The sequence below is a fragment of the Xiphophorus couchianus genome, chromosome 17, assembly GCF_001444195.1.
Source record: "Xiphophorus couchianus chromosome 17, X_couchianus-1.0, whole genome shotgun sequence".
In the NCBI taxonomy this organism is placed as follows: Eukaryota; Metazoa; Chordata; class Actinopteri; order Cyprinodontiformes; family Poeciliidae; genus Xiphophorus; species Xiphophorus couchianus.
Window position 1 is genome coordinate 14,177,181 of NC_040244.1, and position 26,926 is coordinate 14,204,106.

The 26,926-nt window shown below is 41.2% G+C and overlaps 1 protein-coding gene across 14 annotated transcripts in view; it reads left to right on the top strand.

Moving 5' to 3' along the window:
- The window catches only part of nav3 (neuron navigator 3), a 272,465-nt gene that overhangs the window by 177,588 nt on the left and 67,951 nt on the right, over positions 1-26,926 (top strand). For 11 of the 14 annotated variants that reach the window (XM_028043463.1, XM_028043455.1, XM_028043457.1 and 8 more), the window contains 4 exons: positions 3,898-4,040; positions 8,425-9,541; positions 12,890-13,005; positions 22,500-22,611. In XM_028043463.1, the coding sequence (XP_027899264.1) occupies positions 3,898-4,040; positions 8,425-9,541; positions 12,890-13,005; positions 22,500-22,611 (1,488 nt within the window). The remainder of the gene's footprint in view (positions 1-3,897; positions 4,041-8,424; positions 9,542-12,889; positions 13,006-22,499; positions 22,612-26,926) is intronic. The other 3 variants (XM_028043456.1, XM_028043468.1, XM_028043467.1) reach the window with 1 other exon arrangement.

Below are 26,926 nucleotides of genomic sequence, written 5' to 3' on the forward strand. Positions count from 1 at the left end.
CCAGTCAAATCTGAATCTTCACTTTGATGCAAGTGTTTAGTAGTTTAGCACAGGGCCATAAAGTTTGCCATCCAAGCGGCAGGGGGGGGTGTTTGACAGTTTGTTGGCACTCTGCTGCTCTCACTCTGACAACTATGCTTCTGACTGCCGGTGTAGCCGCCAGATGTTCCAGACCCTCATCAGGGTAGAAAAAGAAGAGAGTTTTGCTTTGGTTTGCGTCCCAGGATCTCTTATGAAACATCTGCATTTAACTGGTGACTGACAGGCTTCAGTATTTCACCTCACATCTGTCGGCAGAACCCACAGCGCAGAAGTTAGATTACCTTCTTCCTTCCAGGTCCCTTTCGCCGAAACATCATCAACCCCTGTAGTTTGGAAGATGAAAGCATCTAATGATGAAAGGGATTTCTTTTGATTTCCAGCTGAATTGCTTTGCTTTGTCTCTCCTCTTCCCTCATTCTTATTTTCCCCTGTCTCTGTATGCAGTATTATCCTCCACTGACTCTCCACCATTTGCATTTGTTTCCTGTTTTTTCTTCTGCTGTTCCTCTTTGTGTGTATCCTTTTAATTTTATGAACCATTACCTTTTGTTCTTTTTCATGTAGATTGATAATTATCCAAACATAGACAGACTGGATTCATGAATCCCTTTTTTTTTTTACTTGAGTATTGCTTCATATGACTCAAACTCTTCTCTCACTGACTGACCTCTTCTTGTGTATTTGCATCCAGGCAAGGTTTAATTTAGCATGTGTGTGCAGGATAAATCTGTGGGGTTGCTCTCACTTCCTGCTGTGCAGGGGTTTGAGTCTCACTCTGCGCTTCTGAGGGAGATGTGAAAGTAACCGATAGTTTTGTGATTTTTTATGATTTTTGCTGGACTAAATAAAAATAATCTCTAGCTGAGGTCTGGATTTCCTTCAGGATTGAAACTGTCAATCTCATCAACTCTGAAAAGAAAAAAGTCTGATACTACCACTACCAATGTTTAAACATTAGGAGAGTGTGTTCGTATTTTGTCAAAAAGCAGACATTTTATTCTCATCTGACTTATTCTCTTAAGTCCACATTTCCTGTGTCTCCTGCAAGGTTTATGTTGAGCTCCAAATGGGATCACATAATCCTTCCTTCCTGCCACTCTTCCATAGATCACTGCAGCTCCTCCAGAGTCACCATAGCCCTCTTGGGTGCTTCTCTAACTAATGTTTTTCTTGCCAAGCTTGTCAGTGTAGGTGAACTCTGATGTCTTGCTAGGTCATCAGTTGAGTTTCAGGGCCCTGAATACTTCCAGCCAAATAAGAAATGACACTTCCAATCTAGCACAGATCAGGACACATTGGCAACAAAAAGGTTGACTTGTTCGTTTTGTCAATATGGATTTGTTTTCAACTTATTTTGGAGTCCAATACATTCTCCGTACATCTGTATCTGTTCTCCGTACATCTGTATCTGACAGCATATAGAATTTCTCCTCAAACTCAACCAAGCATTGGGCGTATTCTGACCAACTGCAGCTGTTCCATCACATGGAAAGCCGTGATTGTTGGCTAACTGCGTCCTAACGTGACAAAATTAGAATCTGTTTTCTGTTTGGGAGTTTTGCAGCTTTCTCCTCCTACATCTCGTCCCCAGCTGCGATGCAGACGAGGGTGACATTTGCGGCATAATGAATCGATTATCTCCCTGAGGCATCACCGTGTCTTTCCAGCAGAAAGTCACCAGCAATGGAAAATCTTGTTTTCTGTTTCCCCCCCAAGAATTTTAAGAAAACTCAGGTTGTGAATAAAAAGTAATAAAAAATTACACACCCAACTTCACCCTGACGTCCTTTTATCCAACTGACTGAAAAATAGCGTTTAGTGATTCCTGAAAATGCTGTCTGTTCTCATTAAAACAGAAAAGAAATTGGAGGAAAACATCTAATAAAGTGCAGGATGCATTAAGCTGTTATATAACACCAACAGTTTAATTTGATTATTTGTGTAAATCTGCTTTAGGGGAGGTATGAGAACAACATGTGACGCTGGCAGCTTTGACTCTACCAAGAGTTGAAAAACTGATGGAACTTATAAAGAACAACGGGGAGAAATAAAGCAATATTTGATCTTTTCTTTGCTTCTTTTATTGTATAAAGTAGCAAAGTGTTATTAATAACTCACAAATTTAACATACTTTAAAATTTCATGACTGCACAGAAGTATTTTACTAAGATTGGGTGTGCTTTTTTAAAATATTTCCTTTACTCCTCCTTACTTTGATGCACTAAATAAACTCTGGTATTAGCAGTTTTATTTTGTGCAAATGCTTAAACTGTATTTGCACCAGACAAAGAAAAACACTACAGCTGAGTAGGACACTGGATACAAATGCACAGTACACTTTGAAAATTTTGTACAGTTAAACCCCAAATTAGCCAAATTTTTGTTGATCATGATTGATTTGTATATCAATAAAAGTGTAAAACATCCAAGGGGTCATCAATGAAAGCCTGATGACGATTCCAATTTTGGCCGATGCAGATTCTTTAGACACTGTAGCAAATTAGCATAATACCTCTACCAATCTCAATAAACGTCTTGGTAAGAGATAACACTAGTAGTAGTAGTATTTACCATTTTCTCATACTTCTCAAATATGCTTTCTGTTGAACTAACGCAACAAAAACCAAGGGTTTATGCCTCCACACATAAATGTTGGGAAATCTAAAAAGAGAATGTTTACCTTTGCAAGTCTCTGTAGCTAACTACACACACACTTTCCCGCAACAATAGACTGAGACAGCTTTCCATCAAACTTTGTGTAGTACTTAAACCCAGAATTCAACTTCCCCTTCTCCCAAACCCTCAAAGGAACACACACTTCCTCTGCTACATCAACTCTGTGATTTGTCTTTGTCCTGCGCGCCGACGCATACTGAGTTCAAGACCGTTACTCGAGACGTTGCAGCAGGTCCTTTTCAGCTCGGATCGTGTCGGTCTTCACGCTCCCTAAACCTCTTAACATCTTGTCACATAATAACCACAAACCTCATTGTGTTTTATGGGGATTTTATGTGATTGAAACAGAAGGAAAGCGATGCAGGTTTTTCTTTTACATCTTTCTGACAAAGCCATTGGACATAATTTAAAATGGTAGCGGTCTTTTGGAGTATGATGAGCCTGCTCTCTTATATAGTACATCGTCCATTTTTCTCTATAACTTTGTGTGGTCCGAGTTGTTCCTCAGAGAATCGTTTTTCCATTCAGTCAATTTCATCCATTAGTCTAGTTTTGTTGGTTCAGTTTTAGGCCTGCTTCTTGTGATACTCTCCTACATCATCTATAGGAATGTGAAGAGATGCTCATCCCCTCCAGAATCCAATGAAACTAGAACCTTTTTTGGATTCTTTTGTATTCCAACTTTGCTGCTATATTTAGCAACTTGTCAGACGCAAAAGATCGCCATCTGCCAAAGTTAGAATCGGCAGGTCAGTGTTTTTTCGAGATCAGTGATTGGCTAGAAAATTGCTATCAGTATAACCCCAGGCATTTCACTCATTTTTTTCTTTTTATAAATCTGAAAATTTTGACATTGAGTTAACATTTTTTGAAGTCTTATTACTAGAACAGTAATAGGACTCCCGCCTTCAGTAGGTTAGTAACACCTGTTACTGGCTGATGTTGTCTTGTCACGGTCACAGAATGAATACAAATTCATTTTTCTGGAGTTTCATATTAATAGAGACTTAGTTGTTGTGGTTTTTAATGTACTCGAAAGGGCCAGTCATATTTGATATGCACAGCATTTTTATAACAGCTGAATTTAACAGTTACTTGACTATGACACTATGTGGCTGGAAAACGTACAACACTGCCCCTTTAGCACTGAAATGCTCTTTTCTGCTGTGGTTTCCCCAGGTTACCAGGACCGGCCAGAGTCCCTGCTGCAGGCAGCGGGGCGTCCAGAAGCCCAGGCTCATCCAACCTCAACCGCCGGAGCCAGAGCTTCAACAGCATCGACAAGAGCAAGCCTCTTCAGTATGCAAGCGGTAACGATAGAGGTGAGCAGAACACAGCACTCCAGCATGTTCATCGGTAGAGATGAAGTAGAGATCAAGTATTAGATCTCTACTTCATAGACATGTAGTGCTGGGACATTAAGAGAGCTAACAGGTGCTTGGAAAAACCATTGAACTGAAGCAATGTCAACAGGATTCAGTTGTTATGGTATGCCGGGAATGGTTAGTAGGTGGTGATCTTGCTTTGCAGTCACATGATCTTGGTACATTGCAGTCAAAAATTCTACCATCAATTCCTCTGAAAAACCAAAATCTGCATCAGCAGAAATGCCTCACACCAACTCTCCAGTGTGGTGGTGGATGGGTTATGATGTGGGATTGTTTTGGGAGTTTTTTAAGCCACTGGACCTGGAGGAATGTGTAAGAGTACAGAACTTGTCTGTACGCCAAGGTGTTTTTGAGTCAAATGTGAGTAAATCTGTTAGCTTAAACAGAATCACAAACAGGATTTTAATTTGACTACACAGCAGAACTACTGAAAAAGAAAAACATCAAGGTGTTGGAATGATTTAATCAAATATTAGATCTCTACCTCACAGAAATGCAGTGTTGTGACATTAAGAGAGCTAACAGATGCTGGCAAAAACCATTCAACTGAAGCAGTGCCAAGAAGAGTTGTCAGAAAACAGGTTTCTTTATTTTTTGGCTCATTGTTCAACAGATAATGTGTTTTTTGTTTACGTGAGAATCTGATAGAAGCCAGTAAAATCATTTTCATTGTATCCAGACACAAATCACCATTAAATTGTGTGCTTTCATTTTCCTCACGGCTGCATATAAGAGCTAATTTACAATCTCCATACCCGCCACTTGATGGCAGCGCTTGCACAACAGAGCAGCCCGGTTCCCCACTTCAGTCTGCTGAATCATCCCCGCCTCGGCGCTCCAGCTGAGTTCTAACGACGGCATTAGGATGAGGTGACACATAAAAGGAACTGCCCTGTCAAAAATAATATCAGCTTTTAAATAAGATTTAAAATTTAAAAAAAGCTCTGTAACCTGTGAGAGTCAGTATAGCTACTTAGGGCGTCACATTTTTATTTTCAACCCCTTTGATAATGTTTCTTTCTGAATGGGAGCAACAGATACAACAATTTCACCCTCTTTGCTCACAGAGCATTTCTGTCATCCCATAAAACTAACTCTGTTTGTCAAGAAAAGACGTTAAGAACTAAAGTTTCACTCCAGGGAGATAAAACTGAAGTTGTTTGAAAGGAGAAAGAGAGAAAAGGACTAACAAAGGGAGAGAACAGAAATCAATTGCTGGGAAATGTCAGCAACACAGCTCTGACCTTCTGGGCAAAACAGAACACAGAGAGGCAGATACAGGAAGTTTCTGCCACGAGCTGTTTCACACACATTTCTCAGAAGACTTTGAATCCTTTCAAGTTCTTATATATATATATATATATATATATATATACAGAAAATAATTGATTTTACCAAAGTTATTTTTGGAAGAGGCATTGTTTTTGTCAGCTGGATTTCTCTTGGGTTCCAAGAAATTCTGATCATTGAAAAACTAAAGAATAAATTCAAAAATGCGATGTTTACAGTCATTTAACAGGGCCTGTTAGGGGAACCAGTTAATAGAGCAGCACTTATTTTGTGCAAAAATAGTATTTATTTATCATTCTCCTCCAAATAAAAATAGACTTTTGAGAAATTTTCAGTATTGATCAGCAATAAATGATATAATTTTAAGATATTTTACACATCTTTATCAAGTGGCTCTAGTAATTGTGTCGTATGTAACTAAAATGAGATTTTACAATGTCTCAGTGGGTTTAACATGGGTCTGTCAGAATGGGTGACTAACTGCTGGATTCTTTTAACAAAAACGTAATTTACCATCTGGTTGCCTGATGTCTATATAATGTAGAGAGCAACATAATGGAGGAAGTAAATGAACATAGTGCTGGTGGGAGTTAACCAGTAGGCACTATTTAACCAGGCGGATGCTAGATTACAAACCTAAGCTTCTTTGAAAAATGTCTACCAGAAAGTCTGACACACTATAGAGGAAGTGGCATTTCATTCCCTGTTAGCTGAAGCAAAAAAGGAAAAGAAAAGAGGCTGGTTTCCATGACAACTCTTAAATCACAGTGCAGCTAAAGTGTGGTGGTCCTGTGAAATGGCCTCTAGAGTGGGGATGGAGGATCTCTAAAGGTGGGGTTAATTGAGTGGACCCATACACTTCATCACATTAATGCGTCCAGTCTCCTTCATTAACATCTAGAAAGTACCTGAAGGGGCTGCTGGATTATGGTGAATGATTGGGGAATAATAACAAAGACGCACTTGGAAAAACAATCGGTGTGTTTGCTCTGATGTTACAGGTACATACTAAAAATGATGAACCTAGAAGTTTAGTTTTCAAAATGTAGAATACAATCAGAACAAATGTCAACTCAAGGCATTTTACTGGACCAGCGAGTCAGTCTGAAGTCCAGTTAGATTCCTTATCTGTCCAAATTCAACCAAGTAAATGTACTGCACACCATGCAACTCCATGGTCACATTCAGGTCCAGTTGCAAATACATATTGCACTGTACAGCCAATGTCAGTCACTCATGTATTGCCTGTTGGTACGCAGTTATCTGCAGCTAATAAGTAAAAGATGGAAAAAGGCAAATAAAAATTAAAAAGCAGCAATATTTCCACTCAAGCAAGCATGTGGCAACAGTTAAAAGGAACAACTACATTTTAACTGGTTTCACCTGGCCATCTATTATGAATCTAGCTATCTAGCTAAATAGAAACACTATTTAGCTAGATACATGAAATAATGATTGCTAGCTAGCTGTCTACTTCAGTTTCTAGCTAGCAGGGTAGCTATCTTTCTCTTCAATTTCTTCTCAGTGAATTATGATTAAAGTTAATCTATTACAGGGAGCATTGGACAGTATTTTGTACTCTATTAAGTAGAGTTCATGCACAAATTGTATATTTGAAGGCATTACAATCACCCAAACTGTCAACTTGAGTTAGGTGAAAATAGTGCATGAAAACCTTTTAAAAACTGCATAAAAGCAAATATCTGCACACTGTATGAAACAAAACCAACATAGGAAAGTGGAAAGACCCAAAATGCCTTCAGTCTTATATTAGAACCTATTACTTTGTTAATACCAGAGGGAAATTAAATGTTGTTGTAATTCGTATTAAAAGTTGAAAAAGGGTGTACTTTCTTTTTAGTACAACTCTACAGGCTCTCATGTCCACACACTAAAGCCTCTAAAATGTTCACCTACCCAAGACACCTACAGCTTTTAACCCTCGGTTATTTTAATCCCCAGCTGTCAGAGCAATATGTGACACTGAGGCTTTTTTAGTTCTTCTTTAAGGTTTGAGCAAACATGTTGTGTCTCAGCCCCAACCAGCTGAATCAAAGCCCAAGCCCCTCTCTGCCTGCCTGGAGTGACTTTAAGGAGTAGACTGGAGGTGACTCAGAGCCAGCTGAGCCCTGCTCACTGCGCTGACTGACAGCCAGACAGACACTCAGTCTAGTGGTGCATAACGTCATGTTGTCACTTTGTCATCTCTCCTCTCTTTCTGCTTCATAATGCTTTCTTTCCTGCCCAGAGAGTAAGTCCATACTTTTTGACAACTTCATCTTCTGGGCTGTGGACTCTGGTGTTGATGGTGTGTTAGTTACATTTGAAAAAGTTGCTCTTCTTTGACCAAACTAACATTTAGCCTATGTGTGCTGATTAAATACCGTCTGTAAGTAGGTGTAAGAGATCATTGTGTTTTCGTACCTATCACTGCAGAAGGTTGTTGACAATTCCTCAATGTTTGATTGGAAGGAAGTTTGTACAATTATGCAACATGGGAAATTTGAGGAATCTGAGAGGTCTGCTGACTTTTGATAAAAACCATTACCCATTACTCCTTTACTCTGATGACCCAAAATGAAATCAACCTGCAGCCTTCAGAAGCCTTAACCTGCAGCCTTATCTTGTGAAGGTGTGCAACTTCATTGCAAGATACATCCAGCTGGAACCAAAATCACACAACACTGTTCCCTTTGAATCTGCTTTTGGGTTAGGCTGTCACATAATATTCCAAAAGTGTTTGTTGCAAAATCAAGTTTGTTGCAAAATACAGAATATTTGTACAAACACACAATCTTTCCCGTTGGTACTTTTCATTTTACACTCTACTGTAAGAATTTAAATATTTCCAATTTTTGCTAAAACCTTGAAGGAAATTGGTGCAAGTTTGTTTTCCAGCCCTTTAAACAGGATAATTTGCTTCCTAGAAACAAATTCTTAACTGTAGATGTTAGACAAGCATCTACAGAGATATCATCCATCTGGAATGAAAAACCTAATCTACCGTCTTCTTTTTCTTTCTTTTCAGAGTCGGTGAGGGGCATCCCAGTACCCAGTGGGATGAATGGGAGTGGTATTGGCGGGATGGTTCCCACCAGCCTCAGTGGGCAGCAGCTGGCCTCTGCCATCCCCTCACCCACAGCTGGGAAGTCCTGGCGCAGCAAGTCCATGAACCTCAAGCACAGCGCCACTTCCTCCATGCTGGCAAGCCCCACACACTCACCTTCCACCACCCCTTCACCACAGGCCCTGGAAGGCCTTCAAACTCACGGAAGTGAGGCGTCCAAAGTCGGGTCAGGAGCCATGCCTCCGCAGAGGTCAATGCTCGAGAAGTTTCGACTTATTAACCCTCGTTCAGCCTCAAGAGCATCACCATCCATGGCGGAAATGACTCTACAGGAAGAAGACGACCTATCAGAGTACGGAGACGATGGGCAGACCCCAACGGGGTCAGTGTGCAGCAGCGGCAGTAGCAGCGCTACCGCCAAACAGATCTCAACAAAGACGCCAGCATCATCCCTTTCTGCACCTAGCAAAACGTCGTCTTCATCGTCATCAAAAACGTCTGCCAGTGGCAGCAGGTCCTTGGCCCCATGCAAAGACAAAGAGGACAAAAACAAGTCAGGGAAGTCTTCAAAGGACAGCTCTCCTCCTAAAGAGGAGCGCGAGAATGCGTCCGACTCCACAAAGAAGACCTCCAAGATAGCCAGCCTCATCCCCAAGGGAGGAAAGTCATCATCAGGGAAGAAAGATGGCGGCTCCTCCTCAGCTTCCAGCGGCATCCCGAAACCAGGACTCAAAGCTCCATCCATGGCGTCGGCCAAACCTCAGAGCCAGTCCCAGAACCAGAACCAGAACCAAGCTGCCTTAAACAGCAGTGGCAACATGCGAGCAGGTGAAGGAGAGCGAGCCAAGCTGACTAAAGGAGGACAAGGCGGGAGTTTTTATATCCAGCACTCCGCCGGCGGTCCAGAGGGCAAACGGACCAGCATGACCTCATCTACCAGTACCTCGGCTCTGTCCGGATCCAGTGGGATGCTCGTGGGAGGAGGCGGGGCACTCGGAGGCAACGGAGTGGTTCAGCTTCCACAGCAGCAGCAACACAACCACCCCAACACTGCCACGGTGGCGCCCTTCATGTACAGGTGAGTCATCTGGACTAGATTCCACACCAATTCCCCTTTAAGTTCCACAGAACTACAGAACCACGCATACACACGCACACCCCTACACACCCCCACACACCATACCCTAGGAAGTCTTGGCGTTCTCCCAGTGATCAGCTGGCGCTCCCCACTGTGCATCATGCTCTCGCCTCCACATCTCTTCACAGTCATTACAGAACAAATAAACATCCTCTCCTATCTGTTTGCCAAAGCCTATTATTTGGCTGTTTGCGTTTTATCCTCAATGGGAAATTTCAGACATTGGCGCCGTTTAGGAATTCATTTACCGTCTCTTTTTTCCCCCCCCCGACTATGTTGGTTTGATGCATACAGCTGTTATGTGGCACCCTGATTGTGCAGTGATCAGGTGCGGAATATAGTCTGTCTGTATAAACCCCCGGGATATCAAATTCTCTATAGGTGGTGTACCACAGGAGAACAGAAGCAAGGAACCCAATCAAATTAATTTCCCCTTGGACTAGGTCCATTAGTGATATTAAGTGGGTTAGCCATCCGTAAAGTATTCCACAGTCTACTGAATGAGCTTCTTGAAACTTGGACTACCAGGTGCTCTTTCCTGTCTGTTTCATATCAGTTTTCAGTCATATTTCTGAATGTGTCACCAAAACGAGACTGGCGATTCTTCTTTTGTGTCTGCCACTCAGAAAGCAGACATGGAACGAAATCATTGATTACTTTTAACTTTGGAGGTTTGATGTCTTTGGTTAAAGTCATCGCTACAGATAGGGTATTTATGTTGCAGCCACAAACCTTTACTATATTACATGGAGACTCTTGGACAGACGGACACAATGTGGAGCATAATGGTGGAGCAGAAGAAAAGTGAACTTATTTATAACATGTAATAGATTTACCTTATTAAATGCCACAGCAATTGATAATTGGTGCCTCTAAATACAGATACCAGGAACAAGACAAAGCAGGTTCATCACTGAAGCTTTTCCCGTTATTTTTGTGTTTTAGGCATTTAGTGTTTTTAGTACTTTTTTGTTGTTTTCTAAGATGTTCTCTTTGTGGGGCTTCTGTTGATGTCATTACATAAATGTTCACCAACAGGCCTCACCAGAGGCTCTCAGCAGGCATCCTGGGTGTGTGAGGGTTCTGGCTGTGCAACTTCTCCATCATTCTCCCTCTTCTAGGCATCTCGACCTTGTTAGGGTTGTAGTTGTTGCATTATTCTACTGTAACAAATTGTCACTTTTAGTTCCCTTTAGATTTCGTACTGATTCCTTCCAACACAAACGCTCTCTGATCAATTTGAGTGTTTTTCAGGTCTGGATAAGCATGGACAAAAAAAAAAAAAACATCGGAGAATTATTTTTGTTTTTCCAAATTTTATGCCTTAATCCATGGGTGTCCGGCTCCAGTCCTCCAGGGTTAGGGTTAGTTTTTCAGGAGTTTCTGCTCCCATGAAGCTGATTCAAATGGTCTAACTGCGTCCTCAGAATGTCCTGATGTTCTGCAGAGTCTGCAGAACCATTATTTGATTCAGGTGTGTTGAACCAGGGAAAGAACTGAAACGTAAAGGATTCTAGTGCTTTGAGGACTGACTAATTCATCCATATAAATTCATTTATATAAATATACATGCATACATACAGTACATATTTTTTTATCATCGATACATCTTTTTATCCATCCATATGTACATAAATTTACACCATTCATCTATTCACTCATCCATTTTTAAAAACATTTTTATCTCCTTTTCATCATCCATTCTTCCTTTTTTCACCATCTTTCCATCTAGAAGAAACTGAATATAATTTTGACATGCATAGGAAACCTCTGGTTGTAAAAACATGATTGTCATATTTTTATCTTTGCATCATAGTCATTCTACCCAAATAGAGCAAATTAACGTTAAAAAAAAAAAAAAATTACTATGTAGCTTCTGTCTTCGCTGTCGGTGTGGCTATCTCACATGTTAAGACCTCCATTTTATTTCACATCACTATTGTTCCACGCAGCTTCGGTAGAGAATATCTGTGCAGCTGAAATAAAGGAAGGCGGCAGTGAGGAGAAATAATTCGCATGAGCTGAAGTCGCTCACGCAACTGGAAGCCAGTTCTTATCTGCAGTGCTGCAGGTGGTGACGGTGATCCCTGGTGTGTGGGCGTGGGTGTGTGTGTGTGAAGGGGTGAGTATGTGACACTATGTGGCCTTTGCTTAGATCTGTGCGTGTGTGTGAGCTTGTTCCAGCCCTGTCTGCTCAGGTCTGCAACTGTTGCTGTGCATTTTTTCTGGATGTTTTTCAGCATAAAGACGGTGCATTAACATGCATTCTGCTGTGTGTGTTTTGCTACTGAAAGCAGTTTTCTTCCTTGTCATCTGTTTCTGACAACATTACTCAATGAAACACCTGCGGTGTGCGTGGGTGTGTGTGTGCGGGGGTGGGTGGGTCTGTGTGTGTGAGGAATGCATCTTTGGAAGTGTGTAGGAATGTCTTTGTTTCCTTAGATCAGCAAACGTTGAAGCGTGATGCCACTCAGACTGGAGGACAAGAGGCAGAACAACAGAAACAGATTTAAACCAGCGACGTGTTTCATAGAGGAAAATAAAACGTACCAGACCCATTCAGCTGTTGTTGCAGATTTAAAATGCTGCTATATTCTGAGTGACTCTGGTAGATACTAGAGATGGTATCAATATCTGTATCGATTCTGATTTTGAAAAAAGTTCCAGGTTGGGTATTGTGACAATGTGGGCTGATCCATTCAGTCTAAGTCTATGCTTTTGCTCTTTCAAAGTCATGTTTTATTCTTTATTTTACATTATATTTAGCATTCCTAATTTCACTTTCTGATCCCTATGAAAGAAGGTTTGTTGCAATTTATTTTTCTATTTATTTATATTTTTACTTTATTTATAGTATTTTTTTATTTATATTGGCTTTTATACTCCTAATTACAGTGACTGAACAAATTAAAGTTATGTTGTTTTGCATATTTGACCAAGCTTGTGAAGCGATTGGTGTATTTAAGTGTTCTGAACTGGTGCAGAGTTATCAAATTAATTTGTAATTCAGTAAGTTTATGTCGGTGTTTTTTAAAAAATAAACATTTTAAGTCAATTCAGAACTATTTTTCTGTATTGGATTGTTATTGGACCGATACTAAACCTCCGATATTTGTATCAAAAATGAAAAAGGTGGATCGGTGCTTCCCTAATAGGTACATGAAGCTTCTCACTTTTAACCAGAGAACAGATTCAGGAAAGCTCTCTGAACAGCTAAATCTGCTCATATCTGCAAATGCCCAGGTTTATTATGCATATATACATATATCTTTATCTTTTTGCCTCCAGGACGTTCTCTGAAAACGACTGCACCATGGTGGCCCCAGCCGACCCCTGCCTCAGCCCCACCAAGGGAGAGCTGGTCTACAGCAAAACAGCCAAGCAGTGCCTGGAGGAGATATCAGGTACGACACACACACACGCTGTGGGCTTCTGTGCGGATCGCCGTCTTCTGTGTGGGTGTGTAAATAAGCATATATATTTATAAAAATATATTGGTTATATTAGAAATTTAACCTCTCTCTGCCATTGAGCCTCTATATTTATTCAAATCTGACCTGAAAGCTGCTGCAGTTCTGATCTGCAAGTTCACGAGCAAAATTATTCAAGAAGAGGAATAAAAAGCTGCAGTTAGTTTATCAGCATGCACATTCTGCAGCATAAAACTAGCTGTGTTTACCTGTGGGAGCCACGTTTTGTTCCTGTTTAATGAATAGAAGGGAAAAGGTCGCCGCTGTCGGAGGGAATCAGCAGTGTGGATTCACATCACCGTTACCTGACATTCTCACACTGACGAGCTGGGTAAAACTGGAACATCACGGCTGTTAGAACACGGAAGTTATCTAACAGCGGTACTTGAACATTAATAAATGCAATATAAAGATACAAATGAGTCAAACAGAGACATAAAATGCATAAAAAGCACTTCATGGCCCTCATTAATGCTGCGGAACAGCTTTAAAAGTATGAGATTTAGTTAGAATGTTTTTTAAGACAATGCATCCCGTGTTTATAATCTGAAGTCCTGTTCATTCAAAGCTAATGCAACAATAGCAAAGGAGGTCAAAACTTTCTGCTAATGTCGATAAAACACTGTTAACGCAATTCAGGTGTTTCTGTTAAATAAGAAGCACATTTAAAATCACAATAAGACAGAAGAAATGCCACACCGTCATCGTCCAATCACTTCCTGTCGTCTTCTTTGGTTTGCTACAGTTTGTTCCAGTTGTTGATCATGTGACTCATGATGCAAAAAAATGTTTCCATTGCAGTTTTGACAGTTAAACCAATTTCGATAGGGCCAAAAATTTGTTTATTTTTTTCAAAAAATGTTTACATTGTTTCCATTAAGCATTTTTTGAGGGAAATGTCCACAACTGTATGGCCAGTGGAAACGCAGCTATTGTAGCCTTTATCGCTTTAGAGTGTTGAAGAAAGTCCACCAAATTCTAACCTTCCTCAATTCCTCGTCTGTTATTTTGTTGCATAGATCCATCTTGGGATCACAACACAAGCACTGTTTCTCTTCTCCATGCAGTTAGAGAGGGTGTGTTTGAGTCCACATCCATCCATCTACACACACACCAAGGGAGAATTTAGAGAGATCAATTAATATAACGGTCAGATTTTTGAACTGTAGAGAGCTTCAACTTTTAGTTTTTTTCTGTATCCTCTGTATATGGGGTCCAACAAGTTTGGCAACTAGTTTTTTGGCAACAAAACCGATTTCTGGATAGAGGAATGGCACCAACATTTGGAAAGCTTAGGTAAAAATTTGTGAACTATTCTCAAAACCAAAGTTGATCCCTGGAAACCAGCCTGAGATCAAATTTCGTTTAGATAAACAATCTCCACTGCCAACTTTGGATTTTGGCATTGAAATAGGTAAAGGTCTGACTCTGGTTACACTCTCAAGTTTATTATTTCTTCTGTTTTCATTAGTTAAATTAATTTTTTTGTAAAAGTATATTACACTTACAGTAGGTGCTATGGGAACATTTTAAACAGACGGTTCCTAGGTTAGGTGCATTTTGCTTGTTGAAAATATTTGACAAAGAGCTGGAAGAGAACTTCAACCAACATCCCAGCACTGAAAACAAAAAGCTGGCTTAGAGCAAACTATTGTTTCTCTTCTATTATCCAGTTTCAAATGACTGCTGCTGCAGTCTTCAAACATAAGGTCTGAATCATTTTCTTTTCTTAAAGCCTGTCATACTTTAACCAGCTGTTTGTGTCTGTGGGGAAATTTGGAGCTTTACATCTTAAAGTAACAACTCGTTTGAAGTAAGTCGGAAATGCTTTAATTTGAAAACAAATTCCTCACCTCACTCATCATAAAACATAAAATAGAGCTCAGCCTGGATCTCAAATCAAAGAAAGCCAGACTTAAGTTGGGAAAAGGAAGACGTCAAGCCGAAAGCCAGAAGAACTCTACAAAGCAGAGCTTGGACAAACAACACCATGTGATTATAGGTTTAGGGATGTCAAGTGGGCAGCGACATTCCAGACATTTAGCTACGTTCCTGGCTTTTCCAAAGCCCGTCATTTGCAGGACAAAATTAGACAACAGCACTGACCATTCTCTTTGTTTAGACTCCATTAGGTACACTTGCTGTTTTTTGCAGTAACACGTTTCGTAGCCGCTTCATACCATTCGCCCTTCTGGCTCTTCCTCTGCGGAGGAGAGGGATCGAGTCTCTGACAGGGCAGTTCAAGAGTCGGCACACCACAGATCCCGCATGACAAGCCTGCTCCTACTGCATACAGACGCACAGACCATGTCAGGGGTGTCAGCTTTCAGACATCAAAGCAGGACAACTGTTTAAAATCTATTATGGTGTTTCAGAAGTTGCAGAGATGAGAAGAAAGATTGTGGTAGAGAGGGCTCGCAAATATCTGCGTTGGTACAAACTGAGCCTTACAAAATATCCACACTGCTTGAACGTCATCACATTTTGGCACATCACAATCATGCACTGGACGATATTTGACTGGGATTTTATGGTTGTAGTATTTGAAAGGTTTCCATACATTCATATTACCCCTTCATTTGTATACCCTTTAATAAAATCAAGGGAAACCAGTTACCCTCAGTCAATTCTGGAAATAACCCTGTTGTAGACTTTAAAGGGGAAGTATTTGGAGGCCATTTAGGCAACGGGAGGTTCTCACAAAACCCCGCCTAGTTCCACAAAGCTCCTCCTTGGAGTTCTGGTCTCTAGCTGCGCAAAAGACCACATCTCTCCCCTCAACTCCTCACTCCGGAAGCAGGAATTAGCTATTGTGCGTCTGGTGAGCTAAATACAGAAGCTGTATTCATACCAAAAACATTTGGTGTAGCCCCCTTGTTTCAGGATGCTTTTGTACCAAACAAATACAACATTGTTTTATACCTTTATACATGCTGAAGGCTTGTGTAGAACTAAGCTTGTGGTAATTCAACTGTCAAACTAGAGAGGACTCCCAGTTTTCACTAACCTCTACTCGGCAGCATTAAGGCTTCTAAGACCGAACCAATGCTTTATGTAAGTGTATGAATCGTTCAACACCATTAAGTTACTTAGCTCTCTCTGCACTATATGCATTACTCACCTCAACGTTGGTCTGAGTGTAAATGTCATTGTTACTGGAGAAAAAATCAGCTAAGGTCCAAATCCAGCTACATGCAGCGTTCAACCAGTCCTAAAGGTTGCATATGAACATCATAATGGTATGTTGTCCCTCTGATGACAGGGGATATGCATCAGCTCTTCTGTAATGGTGCATTCAAGTACAGCTGGTACACTGGATTGTCTAAATATACATTTTTTAAATTTTTTTTAACTCTCAGACGTATGCACAATGTTACAAACATTTCAAAAATAACCCTGAAGTAGGTACCGAATTTTTTGTGTTACGTTATACTGCTACTAATTTCTCTCATTGTTATCATTCATATTATATTGTGATGAACGATCTCTGATTGACAGAAAAAGCGCTTTTTAAGGCTTAAATAAATCTCTATGAAATCTTAAAAAATAGACCTGATTTTTGGCTTCTGATGCGACTTCTTCTGGAGGCTTCCGTGTGTTGAAAGCAGGTATGAAACAAATGGGGCTGACAGCATATGCACTGACTGATATGAATATGTTGGCTCATGATTGATCCATGATAAGCCGCAGGGCTCAGTATTTTAGCTCCTGACGACGGCATTTAATTAAGTCGGCTGGATAGATTGGTGCAGTGGGAGCTTGCAAGCTTACAGGTGCTCTGTCCAAACAACTCGCTGGCCCACTGTGTTGGAGTGGGAGGAAAGCCACGGGTAAGAAGTAAACTGAGGAAGAGAATGAAAGAGGAATAAGAGAAAGAAGTGCTGATAAACACTGAGCGGGGCTGAGCGGGAGAGGAGGAGGGAAGGCTGCAGGCTGCATGCTGGAATGTGTGTGAGCCGGGCTTCACCAGCCATTTATTCTCCGCTGTGAAGAGAGGGGAACAGTCAGTGTGTCAGCGAGGGAGGCAGCAGAAGTGTGGCAGTGAGCTGGTAATTAAAGGAGGGACAGAAGGTGGATGGGGAACAGATAAGAGTGAGTGAAGAGAGACTGTCATTAAATAGGGGAAAAGACAGAGGGAGCGAGAACAGGAGGAGCAGAGAGTGAGCCACGGGAGATGTAGCGGCTTGTGCATCCACGCCCCTGACCGTGGTGAGGCAGAGAGACAACATGCGGACGGAGTGGAAGGATGAAGTGATTTGGTCTGGCTCGTAGTACGACCACGAGTATGGGCTGGCTCGGGGATGGATCTGGATTTTACCTGCACACCTTCCAGAGTGGTTTTCTCCCCACTCTTCACCCTCCGCTCGCTTTCCCTCCAGCCCACTGAATCCTGGACCACAGTGAGGGAGGCGTGGGACGTGGGGACCTATCTGTTTGCGTCCTCTGTTCTCCGGTTCCTCCCTCCCTCCATCTGCTTTCTCGGTGAAGGTACGACCAAGATGTGAAGGGGAGAGCCGCGCACAGGTGGAACCACTCACACGTATTGTACCTATTCCTGAGCCACCGGCAGCGAAGAGGTAGAAGATGAAGAGAGGGGCAGAGTTCTCTGTGTATCAAGGGGGCAGCCCAGCTCGCCGGCCTCCTCAGCCCCTCCCCGACAACCTCAACCTGCGGATCAAGCAGCGCTCCCTTACCAACCTGACCCTGCTCAGCGATGGCGAGCAGCGGGTCTATTCCTTGGAACTCACCGACCCACCGTCTCGTCTCTCCCAACCTCTGAGCTCTTCACCTTACTCGTCGTCTTCGCAGCGGGCGGGGGGCAGTCTGCAGGGCAGCCCCAGGAAGGAGGGCGGCACCAGGAGCACAGGTGTCCGGGGCACCAGAGCTCGATCTCTGTCACTTTCCCTCACTAAGGTCCTCTCGCAGTCAGAGCATTCCCTCATCCCAGTACCTTGGCGACGCACGGCTGCAGGTGGGCGTCCACAACGGGCGTCGTACAGCGGCCACCCAAGGACCGAGTCACAGCGGAAGTCTAGGGAGGGGCCAGGAGCAGACGGGGAAGGCAGGAATGGATGTTCTAGTGCTGAAACAGCAGCAGAAAGGGGCAACGGGAAGCAGGGCGGCAGGGAAAAAGACGGGTACTGGGCAGAGGAGGAGGCTTCAGAGGGAGGTCCTCGAGAGGGAACGGCTCAGTTGGATAAGGAGGTGATCCTCACCATGCTGGGGGACCTGGAGCAGGTCCTACACACCTCACCCCAACCTCACCCACGTAAGTTAACCCTTCGTCTCTGCTGCGGTGGTTGGGATTCATCCAGTGTTGGAGGATTATCGTGAAGCTTAATGCAGGGAGTCAGAAATATGTGAACACTAACTCAAAGTTCTTAAAGTCATCTTAAGAACAGCAGAGCTAAAAGACCTACTATAAGCTGGATATTTTCTTAATCCTCTATTGGACGAACCATACTTTCTCACAGGACCCTGTTGGCAGTTGAAGACAGTATTTAAATGTTTTTGAGACGTGGCTGTGGAATGAGACATCAGCTAGCTTAGTTTATGCTCACACATGCTCAATCACAGACGTTACAACTAGATCCCCAACACATATTGTATCACCAGCTACACAACCCTTAACCCCAATGTAACCCTAGCAATGTCTGAATTGGCTGCATTGTTGCTCAGAAAGTCAATCTATATAGCATATTCTTTTGGAAGTCTTTTGCTAATCTCTATGTGAACCAGTTTTCTGTGTTTTTAAGCTGTTGTGAAAATATCGATAAGGTAGATTCAATGGGAGCTTTAGCTTTGAGGAGATTATTGCTGACTTTTTTGGCAGGTGGAGGAATGATTCAGCATTAAAACCCAAAAATACCTCTGATGGTGGGAAATCGATTCCTCCTCTCCAGAAAAAGCTCAGCCTCAGCCTCGCAGGCTGTGAGTCACACAGCCACTCTGATCAATACCTCATTATTACTGTGTTTGTGTGCAGGCTTTTCAATGTATGTCTGTCTTGCATTGTTTTTTTTTATTTATGCATGCACACCTCAGTATGTACATACTAGAATGTATTCATATTAAATAGCTTATTGACTTTTGGAAGCTTTGTCAGTGTGGCTTATAGGAGAACCCTACCATCCTCATCAGCCAGTCATGTTTAAAATAATTCCAGTACAGTGGACCCCCTGTAATTGCATTGTTCGGGGTCCGCAGCCAACCATGACTAGCTACAATCTACAAATACTTGAGACGCCCTCCTAAAAATCTTATGAATACCCTTCTTAATAGTTCATTTTAGAAGATAAATACACAAGCAAATTTTCTGCAAATAGTTCCACAGAAAAAATCTGCAAATAGGTGAACCAGGGAATAAAGATCTGTAGATAGTTGTATCTGTATGGTGTTTCATCAGCTTAAACAAAAGTGTTAAAAGTCTTTGTGCAAACTGTACATTTTTAACAGCTTGTGAAAGTATTCATACTCTGACATTTTTCACATTGTGTCTCCTCAAAACCACAAACTGTGTCTTTTATTGTGAAATTGTATGGTCAATTCACACAAATTTGCACACAACTGAGAGAAATGAAAGAAAATGCATATTTGGTGGGGAGATAATTTATTCAGAATTTGAAAATTGGGGCATGGATTAGGATTTAAGCCCCCTTTTACTCGCATATCCCTAAATTCAATCCAGTTCAAACAATTGCCAAAGACATTCTTGATTTAATAAATTATATTTTGTTTTCTCATATTTTATAAATAGAAATCTGGAAAGTTTGACTGTTGGTTTATCTAGTCTGGTACTATAAAATTAAATTTAGTTCAATGAATTACATTGAAAATTCACCTAGTTGGCTTAAAAATTCATCTGTGTATGATTTAACCTCAATATTCAAGTATTCTGTGAAGTGTGTTTTAAAGATCATAAGTAAACAAACAACATCATCATGAAGACCAAGGAACATACAAAAACCTCAGTGTCCAGATGCTAAAAACAGGTGGGGATGCATCCCAAAGGGTGGTTGAATCTAATGCTCACCTCACTGGTGGAAAAAACATTTTATATTTGTTCAAAATGATGAACTTCTTGGTGTTTGTCTACTGAAGGGGTTTCTAAGTCCAGTCTTCAGGGGCTACTATTCTGCATGTTTTGGAATCAAATCTTCTCTAACCTAGCTGACCCCCAGTCTGTCACATAAAATCTCATTTAAAATACATTGCCATTTGTGTTCATAGAGTATAACCACACTTCAGAAGAAGGAATTCTGTTATTCTCATGCTCACATCCTACGGTCTGCGCAATTTCTAATGTCTTTCCTAAGGGAGACATTCGGAAAACCGGGGCGTCCTGCCGCACAGGTGAGACCTCTGCGACTACTCTGCAAATAATTTCTCATAAATGCACAGGCACGTCTCCATGCTGCATGAAGTGTTGGCTCACGACAGAGAATACTGGGCCAGATTTCGCCGTGTCACTTTGTAATGGGATTGTAATTGGATATTTCTCAAAGGGGCCAGTGAGTTGATGGATAGACGTGAGGAAAAAAGGGAGAATTACAAAGGAAGAGTAATTCTGCATTAGGTGTGTGGTGCCGATGGGCATTCTTTAACTCCTGCATCCGGACAAAACCAAATCCAGGACAGAGAAGCTTTTACTGCTATCACAGGAATCGGGCCACTTCATATTATATTCCTATTTACTCTGATTCTCGTTAGGCAGCTATAAAGTAGACATTAGCTGTCGAGTCAGAGGTGAGCATTGCAAAGATAAGCTATGACCTCAATTACTTAACACAGCTTTGCACTTTGTGGGATCATAATTGAGGTCAACGTTTGACTTGAGAATAGTTGATGCTACACTGCTGCGTGTCTTGAAGTCCTACAGGCATGACAGACCATAATAATCCTATAATTGTTGGCAGTGTAGCTAAAAATCTAATCCCCAACGCAACAGTTCCTTGCTAGAAATGCTCCCATATTTAAGTCTCTCATTGGTGTTTAAAGAATTGGAAATAAAGTTGTGACGTGACAGTATTTTGCCACTTTTCCTCTGATTTCTTTTTTTTCTTTCTTTCTCTCTTTAAGCTGCCAGAACTTTTAAAATCAATGCATCCGGACAAGCAAACAGAGCGCTGTCACAAAGAATTCCTCAAAGCTGGGAGGTCCTTTACACGGTTGCAGCAGAAAGCCTGAAAACAAAGTTCCATTCTGCATTGATTGTGTGCTGCGTTGTTGTTCTACGGCGAATACCTTTAGCTCCACCGTGTGAAAATAAAAACATTTATTTATCCTAGTGTGGTTGCAACGTTGCAAGAAATCTTATAGGATTGAAAACCAGCACTGCAACGAACCTTTGTTTCATGGAGCCAGGCACTGTTGTCCCCCACTGCTTGCAGAATAGCAGCTGGAGGAAGTGACGGAAATTAAATGAAAGGTCAGGTGAAAGACTTGCAATTGTGTCAATCTCCAACAAAATGGAAAATGGAGTTGTCACTCTAGCCTCACTGCTGGCCGGTGCCATGCATGGCAGCCTTTGTATCCTAACAGGGTCACTGTGACATCTGCAGAGTCCACTTGCATCCTAACTGAATGATTCAGCTTCTTAGCCCGGTTCAAACCCATGTTGAGTAATTTATCAATGAAGCCATTTCATTACCAAGGTAGTTTTTGTTTAGAAGCACCTTTAACCCTAGAAAGCAGAGAGTGACTGCCCATCCGCTCCACGTCTCATTCCACTTGTTAATTACCCATTCTGTTGCCGCTGCCCGCAGATACAGGCTATCTCAACAAGTTAACAGGGAGCCTTAATTGGATCAGACAAGCAGATATTTTGGTGTACCCCTTCTGCGCTCTGCTGTGAAAAATCGCCCAGAGTTCTCTTGTTATCCTCTCTCCTGAAGAACACATCTGTTGCCTCCATTCAGCAATTGGTTCATTTGTAAAGCAGACACTAAGAAGGCTAGAAAACACGTTGATGTCTTTTTTTAAGTCCAGTTTGCGGTTGTAGGCCGCAGGGTCTCCCACCGTTCTTGACAAAGGAGTGATAGAGCTTACTTTTCCAACCAAGGCAGTCCTGAGCTGACTGACGGATCTCGTGGTGTCATCCCATGACATTTCTGCTTCAGCCTGGAGGGGAAGCGGTGGATAAAACGATAAAGTGAAAGAAGTGCATGTAGTGCAGCCTGACAGGCTGTTTACAGTATAGGCTCACAACTGTCAGCAAAAGGCTTGCTGCCACCGCGATTGGTCACCATTCCGTTCCCCCCGTCTGAGATGTTCAGGGACAAGCGATGAAACGCTCTGTCAGACGTTCTCACCGCTTCTTCGGCTGTGTGTGGCTGGCAATGCTGGAACATGGAAGAGGGTTGTGTGTTGTTGAGTGTGTGGGTGCAGGTCCAAGCATCTGAGTGAATCGAACTTTTATTGTGTCTCAGCAGGCGAGGACCCCGAGACAAGGCGTATGAGGACAGTGAAGAACATCGCTGACCTGCGGCAGAACCTGGAGGAGACCATGTCCAGCCTGCGGGGGACACAGATCAGCCACAGGTGGGCCAGCTGATGGTATTTTCCATTCCTCAAAGGTTATATTGGATGACTTGGCTCTGCTTGGTGTATGTGGAAGAAACGTAGAAACATTTGCTCTATTTACTATATTTACTATTTTATCTGTCAAAATGACAGATAAAATACATAACAGATCTTTTCTGTTTTTTGCAGGTAATAGCTGTAGGGTGGTCTCTTTCTGTTTTGCCTTTCAACTGAATAGTAAATCTCTAATTTATCTTCTACATGTTACTTACCAGTATTTACCTTGACTACTGCCAAATTACCTTACTGTAATCCGACCCTAACCCTAGGCTGACCTCAACCTCTAACTCTTTTTTGACTTCCTGCCACGATGTAACTTTAGAATGACATTATAAGGTTGTAGTCTGACATACAGTACAGACCAAAAGTTTGGACACACCTTTTAATTCAATGAGTTTCCTTTATTTTCATGACTATTGACATTGTAGATTCGCACTGAAGGCATCAAAACTATGAATAACACATGTGGAAATATGCACTAAACAAAAAAGTGTAAAACAACTGAAAATAGCCCTTATATTCTAGTTTCTTCAAAGTAGCAACCTTTTGCTGTGATTACTGCTTTGCACACACTCTGCATTTTCTTGATGAGCTTCAAGAGGTCGTCACCTGGAATGGTTTTCACTTCATAGGTCAACCTGCCCTGTCAGGATAATAAGTGGGATTTCTTGCCTTATAAATAGTCATGAAAATAAAGAAAACCCATTGAATTAGAAGGTGTGACCAAACTTTTGGTCTGTACTGTATTTCATATTTTATTGATAGAACTGACTTGGCTCTAAATGTGTACATTTAATCATCCACATGTTCCACTTTAACACCTGAAGGCTGTTAAAGTTAAAGACTTTAGAGGTCCTTGAATCAAGCTCACTGTTTGATGAAAAAAATGTGGAATCCCAGTTAAATCTGAGAGAAAAAGCCAGTTAGAGTAACAGATAGACCTGCAACAAACTTTGTGTTACTAACCTTAAGCTTATATTAACTTTCATATTGGCCACTTGATAGCAGTTTCGTTTATGTTGTAAGTTTAGTTGAGCAAACCAGTATAGAGTACAAGAAAGTTCTTGCAGACGTTACTGAACTGTTAAATCTGACTGATTGAAAGAAAATGTGCCACCCAACAAGAGAAACAAAAGGTGTTAAAAATCATTCAAGAAAGTAAATCATTTCTCAAGTTTATAAGTTGGATCAAGTTCAACATTTAGAAAGATTGAAAATAAATGGACCAAAATGTGGGAAGGAAGCAGACTTATTTTCAATGAAAATAAGTCAATGGTAAGCCATAACCTAGCTCGACACAGGCAAATACGGAAAACAAAACCAACAGTAAACCAAGTCTCAAAGTAAAAAAAATGAAAGAAAACAGGTGAATGAACCGCTAGGGAATCTCGGAATAAAATGCAAGGATCTGACAAAGAACTGAGTAGACCAGGATGGCACATAGCAATATGGGAATTGTTGAACCTGATTAATGAAAAATATAATTTTTCATTATTGAATTCCATGCCTTAAAGATTTCAAGCCAAAGGACGTTTCATTGTCCACAATTCATTGTTTTCCTCATATTAATTGTTTTCTTGTTCTCTATTTGTTGTAAAAATAAAGAACAACTGGTTCTGCAGCAGTATATTTGAACTTTTAGGCCTATGTTTTACAAAAAATTTCTAGAGTCATACTCTTATTTTAGATTTTGTTTTGTAATAAATAAAAAAAGTGACTCATGCTTAGAGGTGGTGACATAAACATCTTAATTCCTCCTCACTTTGCGCGCCTCTTCTTTGGTTAGTAGTCGAAAGCCTACACTGAGTTTTCAGATGTTTCCCGCTGAAAGCAGCTGTCAGCTGCAGCCAGCTACTTAAACACATCTGATCTTTTCTAAATGCTCAGATCTGCTTCAGCATGTAGGAAGTGATAATGTGCTGCAGAGATAATCAAAAGGAAGGGACAAATATGGGCTCTTAATGACTGAATGGTTTAAAGCAATATGTCCTGCAAACCTCTAGTCATGACAAACAAGAAATGTTTAAGTTGTACTCGAGCAGAACAAAAATAGTGTTAAAATCAGCTAAATTCCTCAAATAAATACAAGTCGTACTCCAATTGTCTATTAGTCGGACGCAGACCTGTCTTCAGCTTGCCATGCCAAACTCTCTTCTGCATTTAATGATGAGAATAAAAGTGGGTTTCTTCTTTCTTACCGTCTGCATATCTTGTCTTCCAAGACCTGTTATCTACAAAAACTGAGTCTTTGGCCTCATGGAGAATCTAAGAACATAAGGTGCAAAGATTACATCTTGGGAAAAGACCAAATGATAACCATTAGTATTTGTCAGCCTCCTGATCAATGGTTCACTCCCCGTCTCGCTCCTTTCCTCCCTCAGTCTATTATTTTGTGTGTTTTGTGCCCCATTTAGAGAGGAAGATGGTGGCCAGGCTGCCGTCAGCCATGACAGATGGTAGTCTGTGGCGGTGTGTGCACACGAGTGTGTGTTGGGTTTTCCACGCCGCGGAGTCTCAGCCAGAGAAAGATCAATATATATAGTTCCATTGTATTACCTCTGTGTTTAATGGGACCTGGAGGTTTGGGCTGTGAAGTGTTTGAAAAGCCTTAGGAGGGCCTTCTCATTTATATGCATCAGTGGCACCAGAGCAGTGTGTATGAAGTATCTGGCGAATGATTATTAGCTACTTGAGCCAGATTTCTGAGCTTAGCTTTAATGTAAGGAAGGAGCTCAGTTTGTGAAATAGGCTGGTCAGGCCATCTTAATCGCTGCACAGGATTAAAAATGGCCGTCATCACCATGAGGCCATTTTTGTTAGGTTGCAGTTCTGTCGTCTCACCTGCTTCTTCTTTGACATTTCCTCTTTGTACCAATTTACATACCAGCTACAAGAGTCCAAAGCATGAAAAGGACAAAGCTTATCAAGATATTAACGTAAAGTGATGTACACGACTTTACATTAATATCTTTTACCCACCTCTGGCATTGCGTAAAGACCAGAGATGGGTAGAGTACCCTAAAACTGCACTCACTTAAGAGTAGCGGTACTTCTGGATATTTTTACTGAAGTAAAAGTAAAAAGAAACCGTCCAAGAAATTACTCAAGAAAGAGTAAAAAAGTATTTGGTATAAAGGCTGCAGAAGTACTGAGTAACTGATCAAACCAGATGCTCAATCATTTAATATTTAAAAATTACATCGCCACCAAAATGCAAAATTAGGTGAAAATTTTGGTATTTTAAAGACCAAAATGAAAATAATTCATATGAATAACATGATTACAAAACAACAAAATTATAGAGAAACCAAACTGTTTCACATCAGTTTATTTCAATATAAAACTCATGAAACTTTAACAAAAGTTGCAGGTGTGTGTCTGGTGAATATTTACTCTAATCAAGATTGTTTTTCATTCAGCGACTTTACTCACAGCGGGTAGAGTATGCAGACATTTTACTCAAGTAAAAGTAACGGTACTTCATAATAAAATTACTGAAGTAAAAGTAAAAAGTACAGAACAGTTAAATTTTTCCAAAGGTTACATGAGTAAATTACTACTCAACTCTGGCAAAGACACTGAATAAAAGAGACAAACATAAATTATCATGACTATGTAGTAATCATCGAACCATCCGACTGGCCGTTCGTCCGTCCATCCAATCATCCACACAGCCATCCGTTGATCAACCATCCATGTACATTTTTACATCCTGTTCAGTGCTGCAGGGCCTGGTGTGTGTAACAGCTGTGATGTTCACCAAAATAAAGCAAGCTTATATTAATACAGCCCTCCCTCTTATACTTTTAAAGTCTCAAGATTACACAACAGACACAACAACAGAGCCTCGGTGTGGCGTATCACAGCAACAAGGCGATGACCTCACACATGGCTGCTTGGTTAGCAGAGCAACAGCTAAAGATGGCATATGAAATCCTCCTGTGTGGAGTGGCCTGTAGCTCCGCGGCTAAGCAGTTCAGCATGTGGGCTGCAGAAATGTTTGCTCACAGCCACTTGACCAGGTTAGCACCAAGTGTTGTTAGAGAAAGACTCCTTCCTTGTCTAAGTCCAAGAAGAATAAAAGGAAATGCTTTGGTTTTGATTTGTGATTGATTAAAACTACTACAGTCATCTTGAGATTATTTGGAGTGGAAGGTGAAAACCAGTTAGCTCTAAGATTGTTTATCCAACTTTATTGTTTGCCAGTGGTGTTTTATATGTCCTGTAGTTTGCTGTATGCTTCTATTGGGATTTTTAAAATATGTTTTAATCT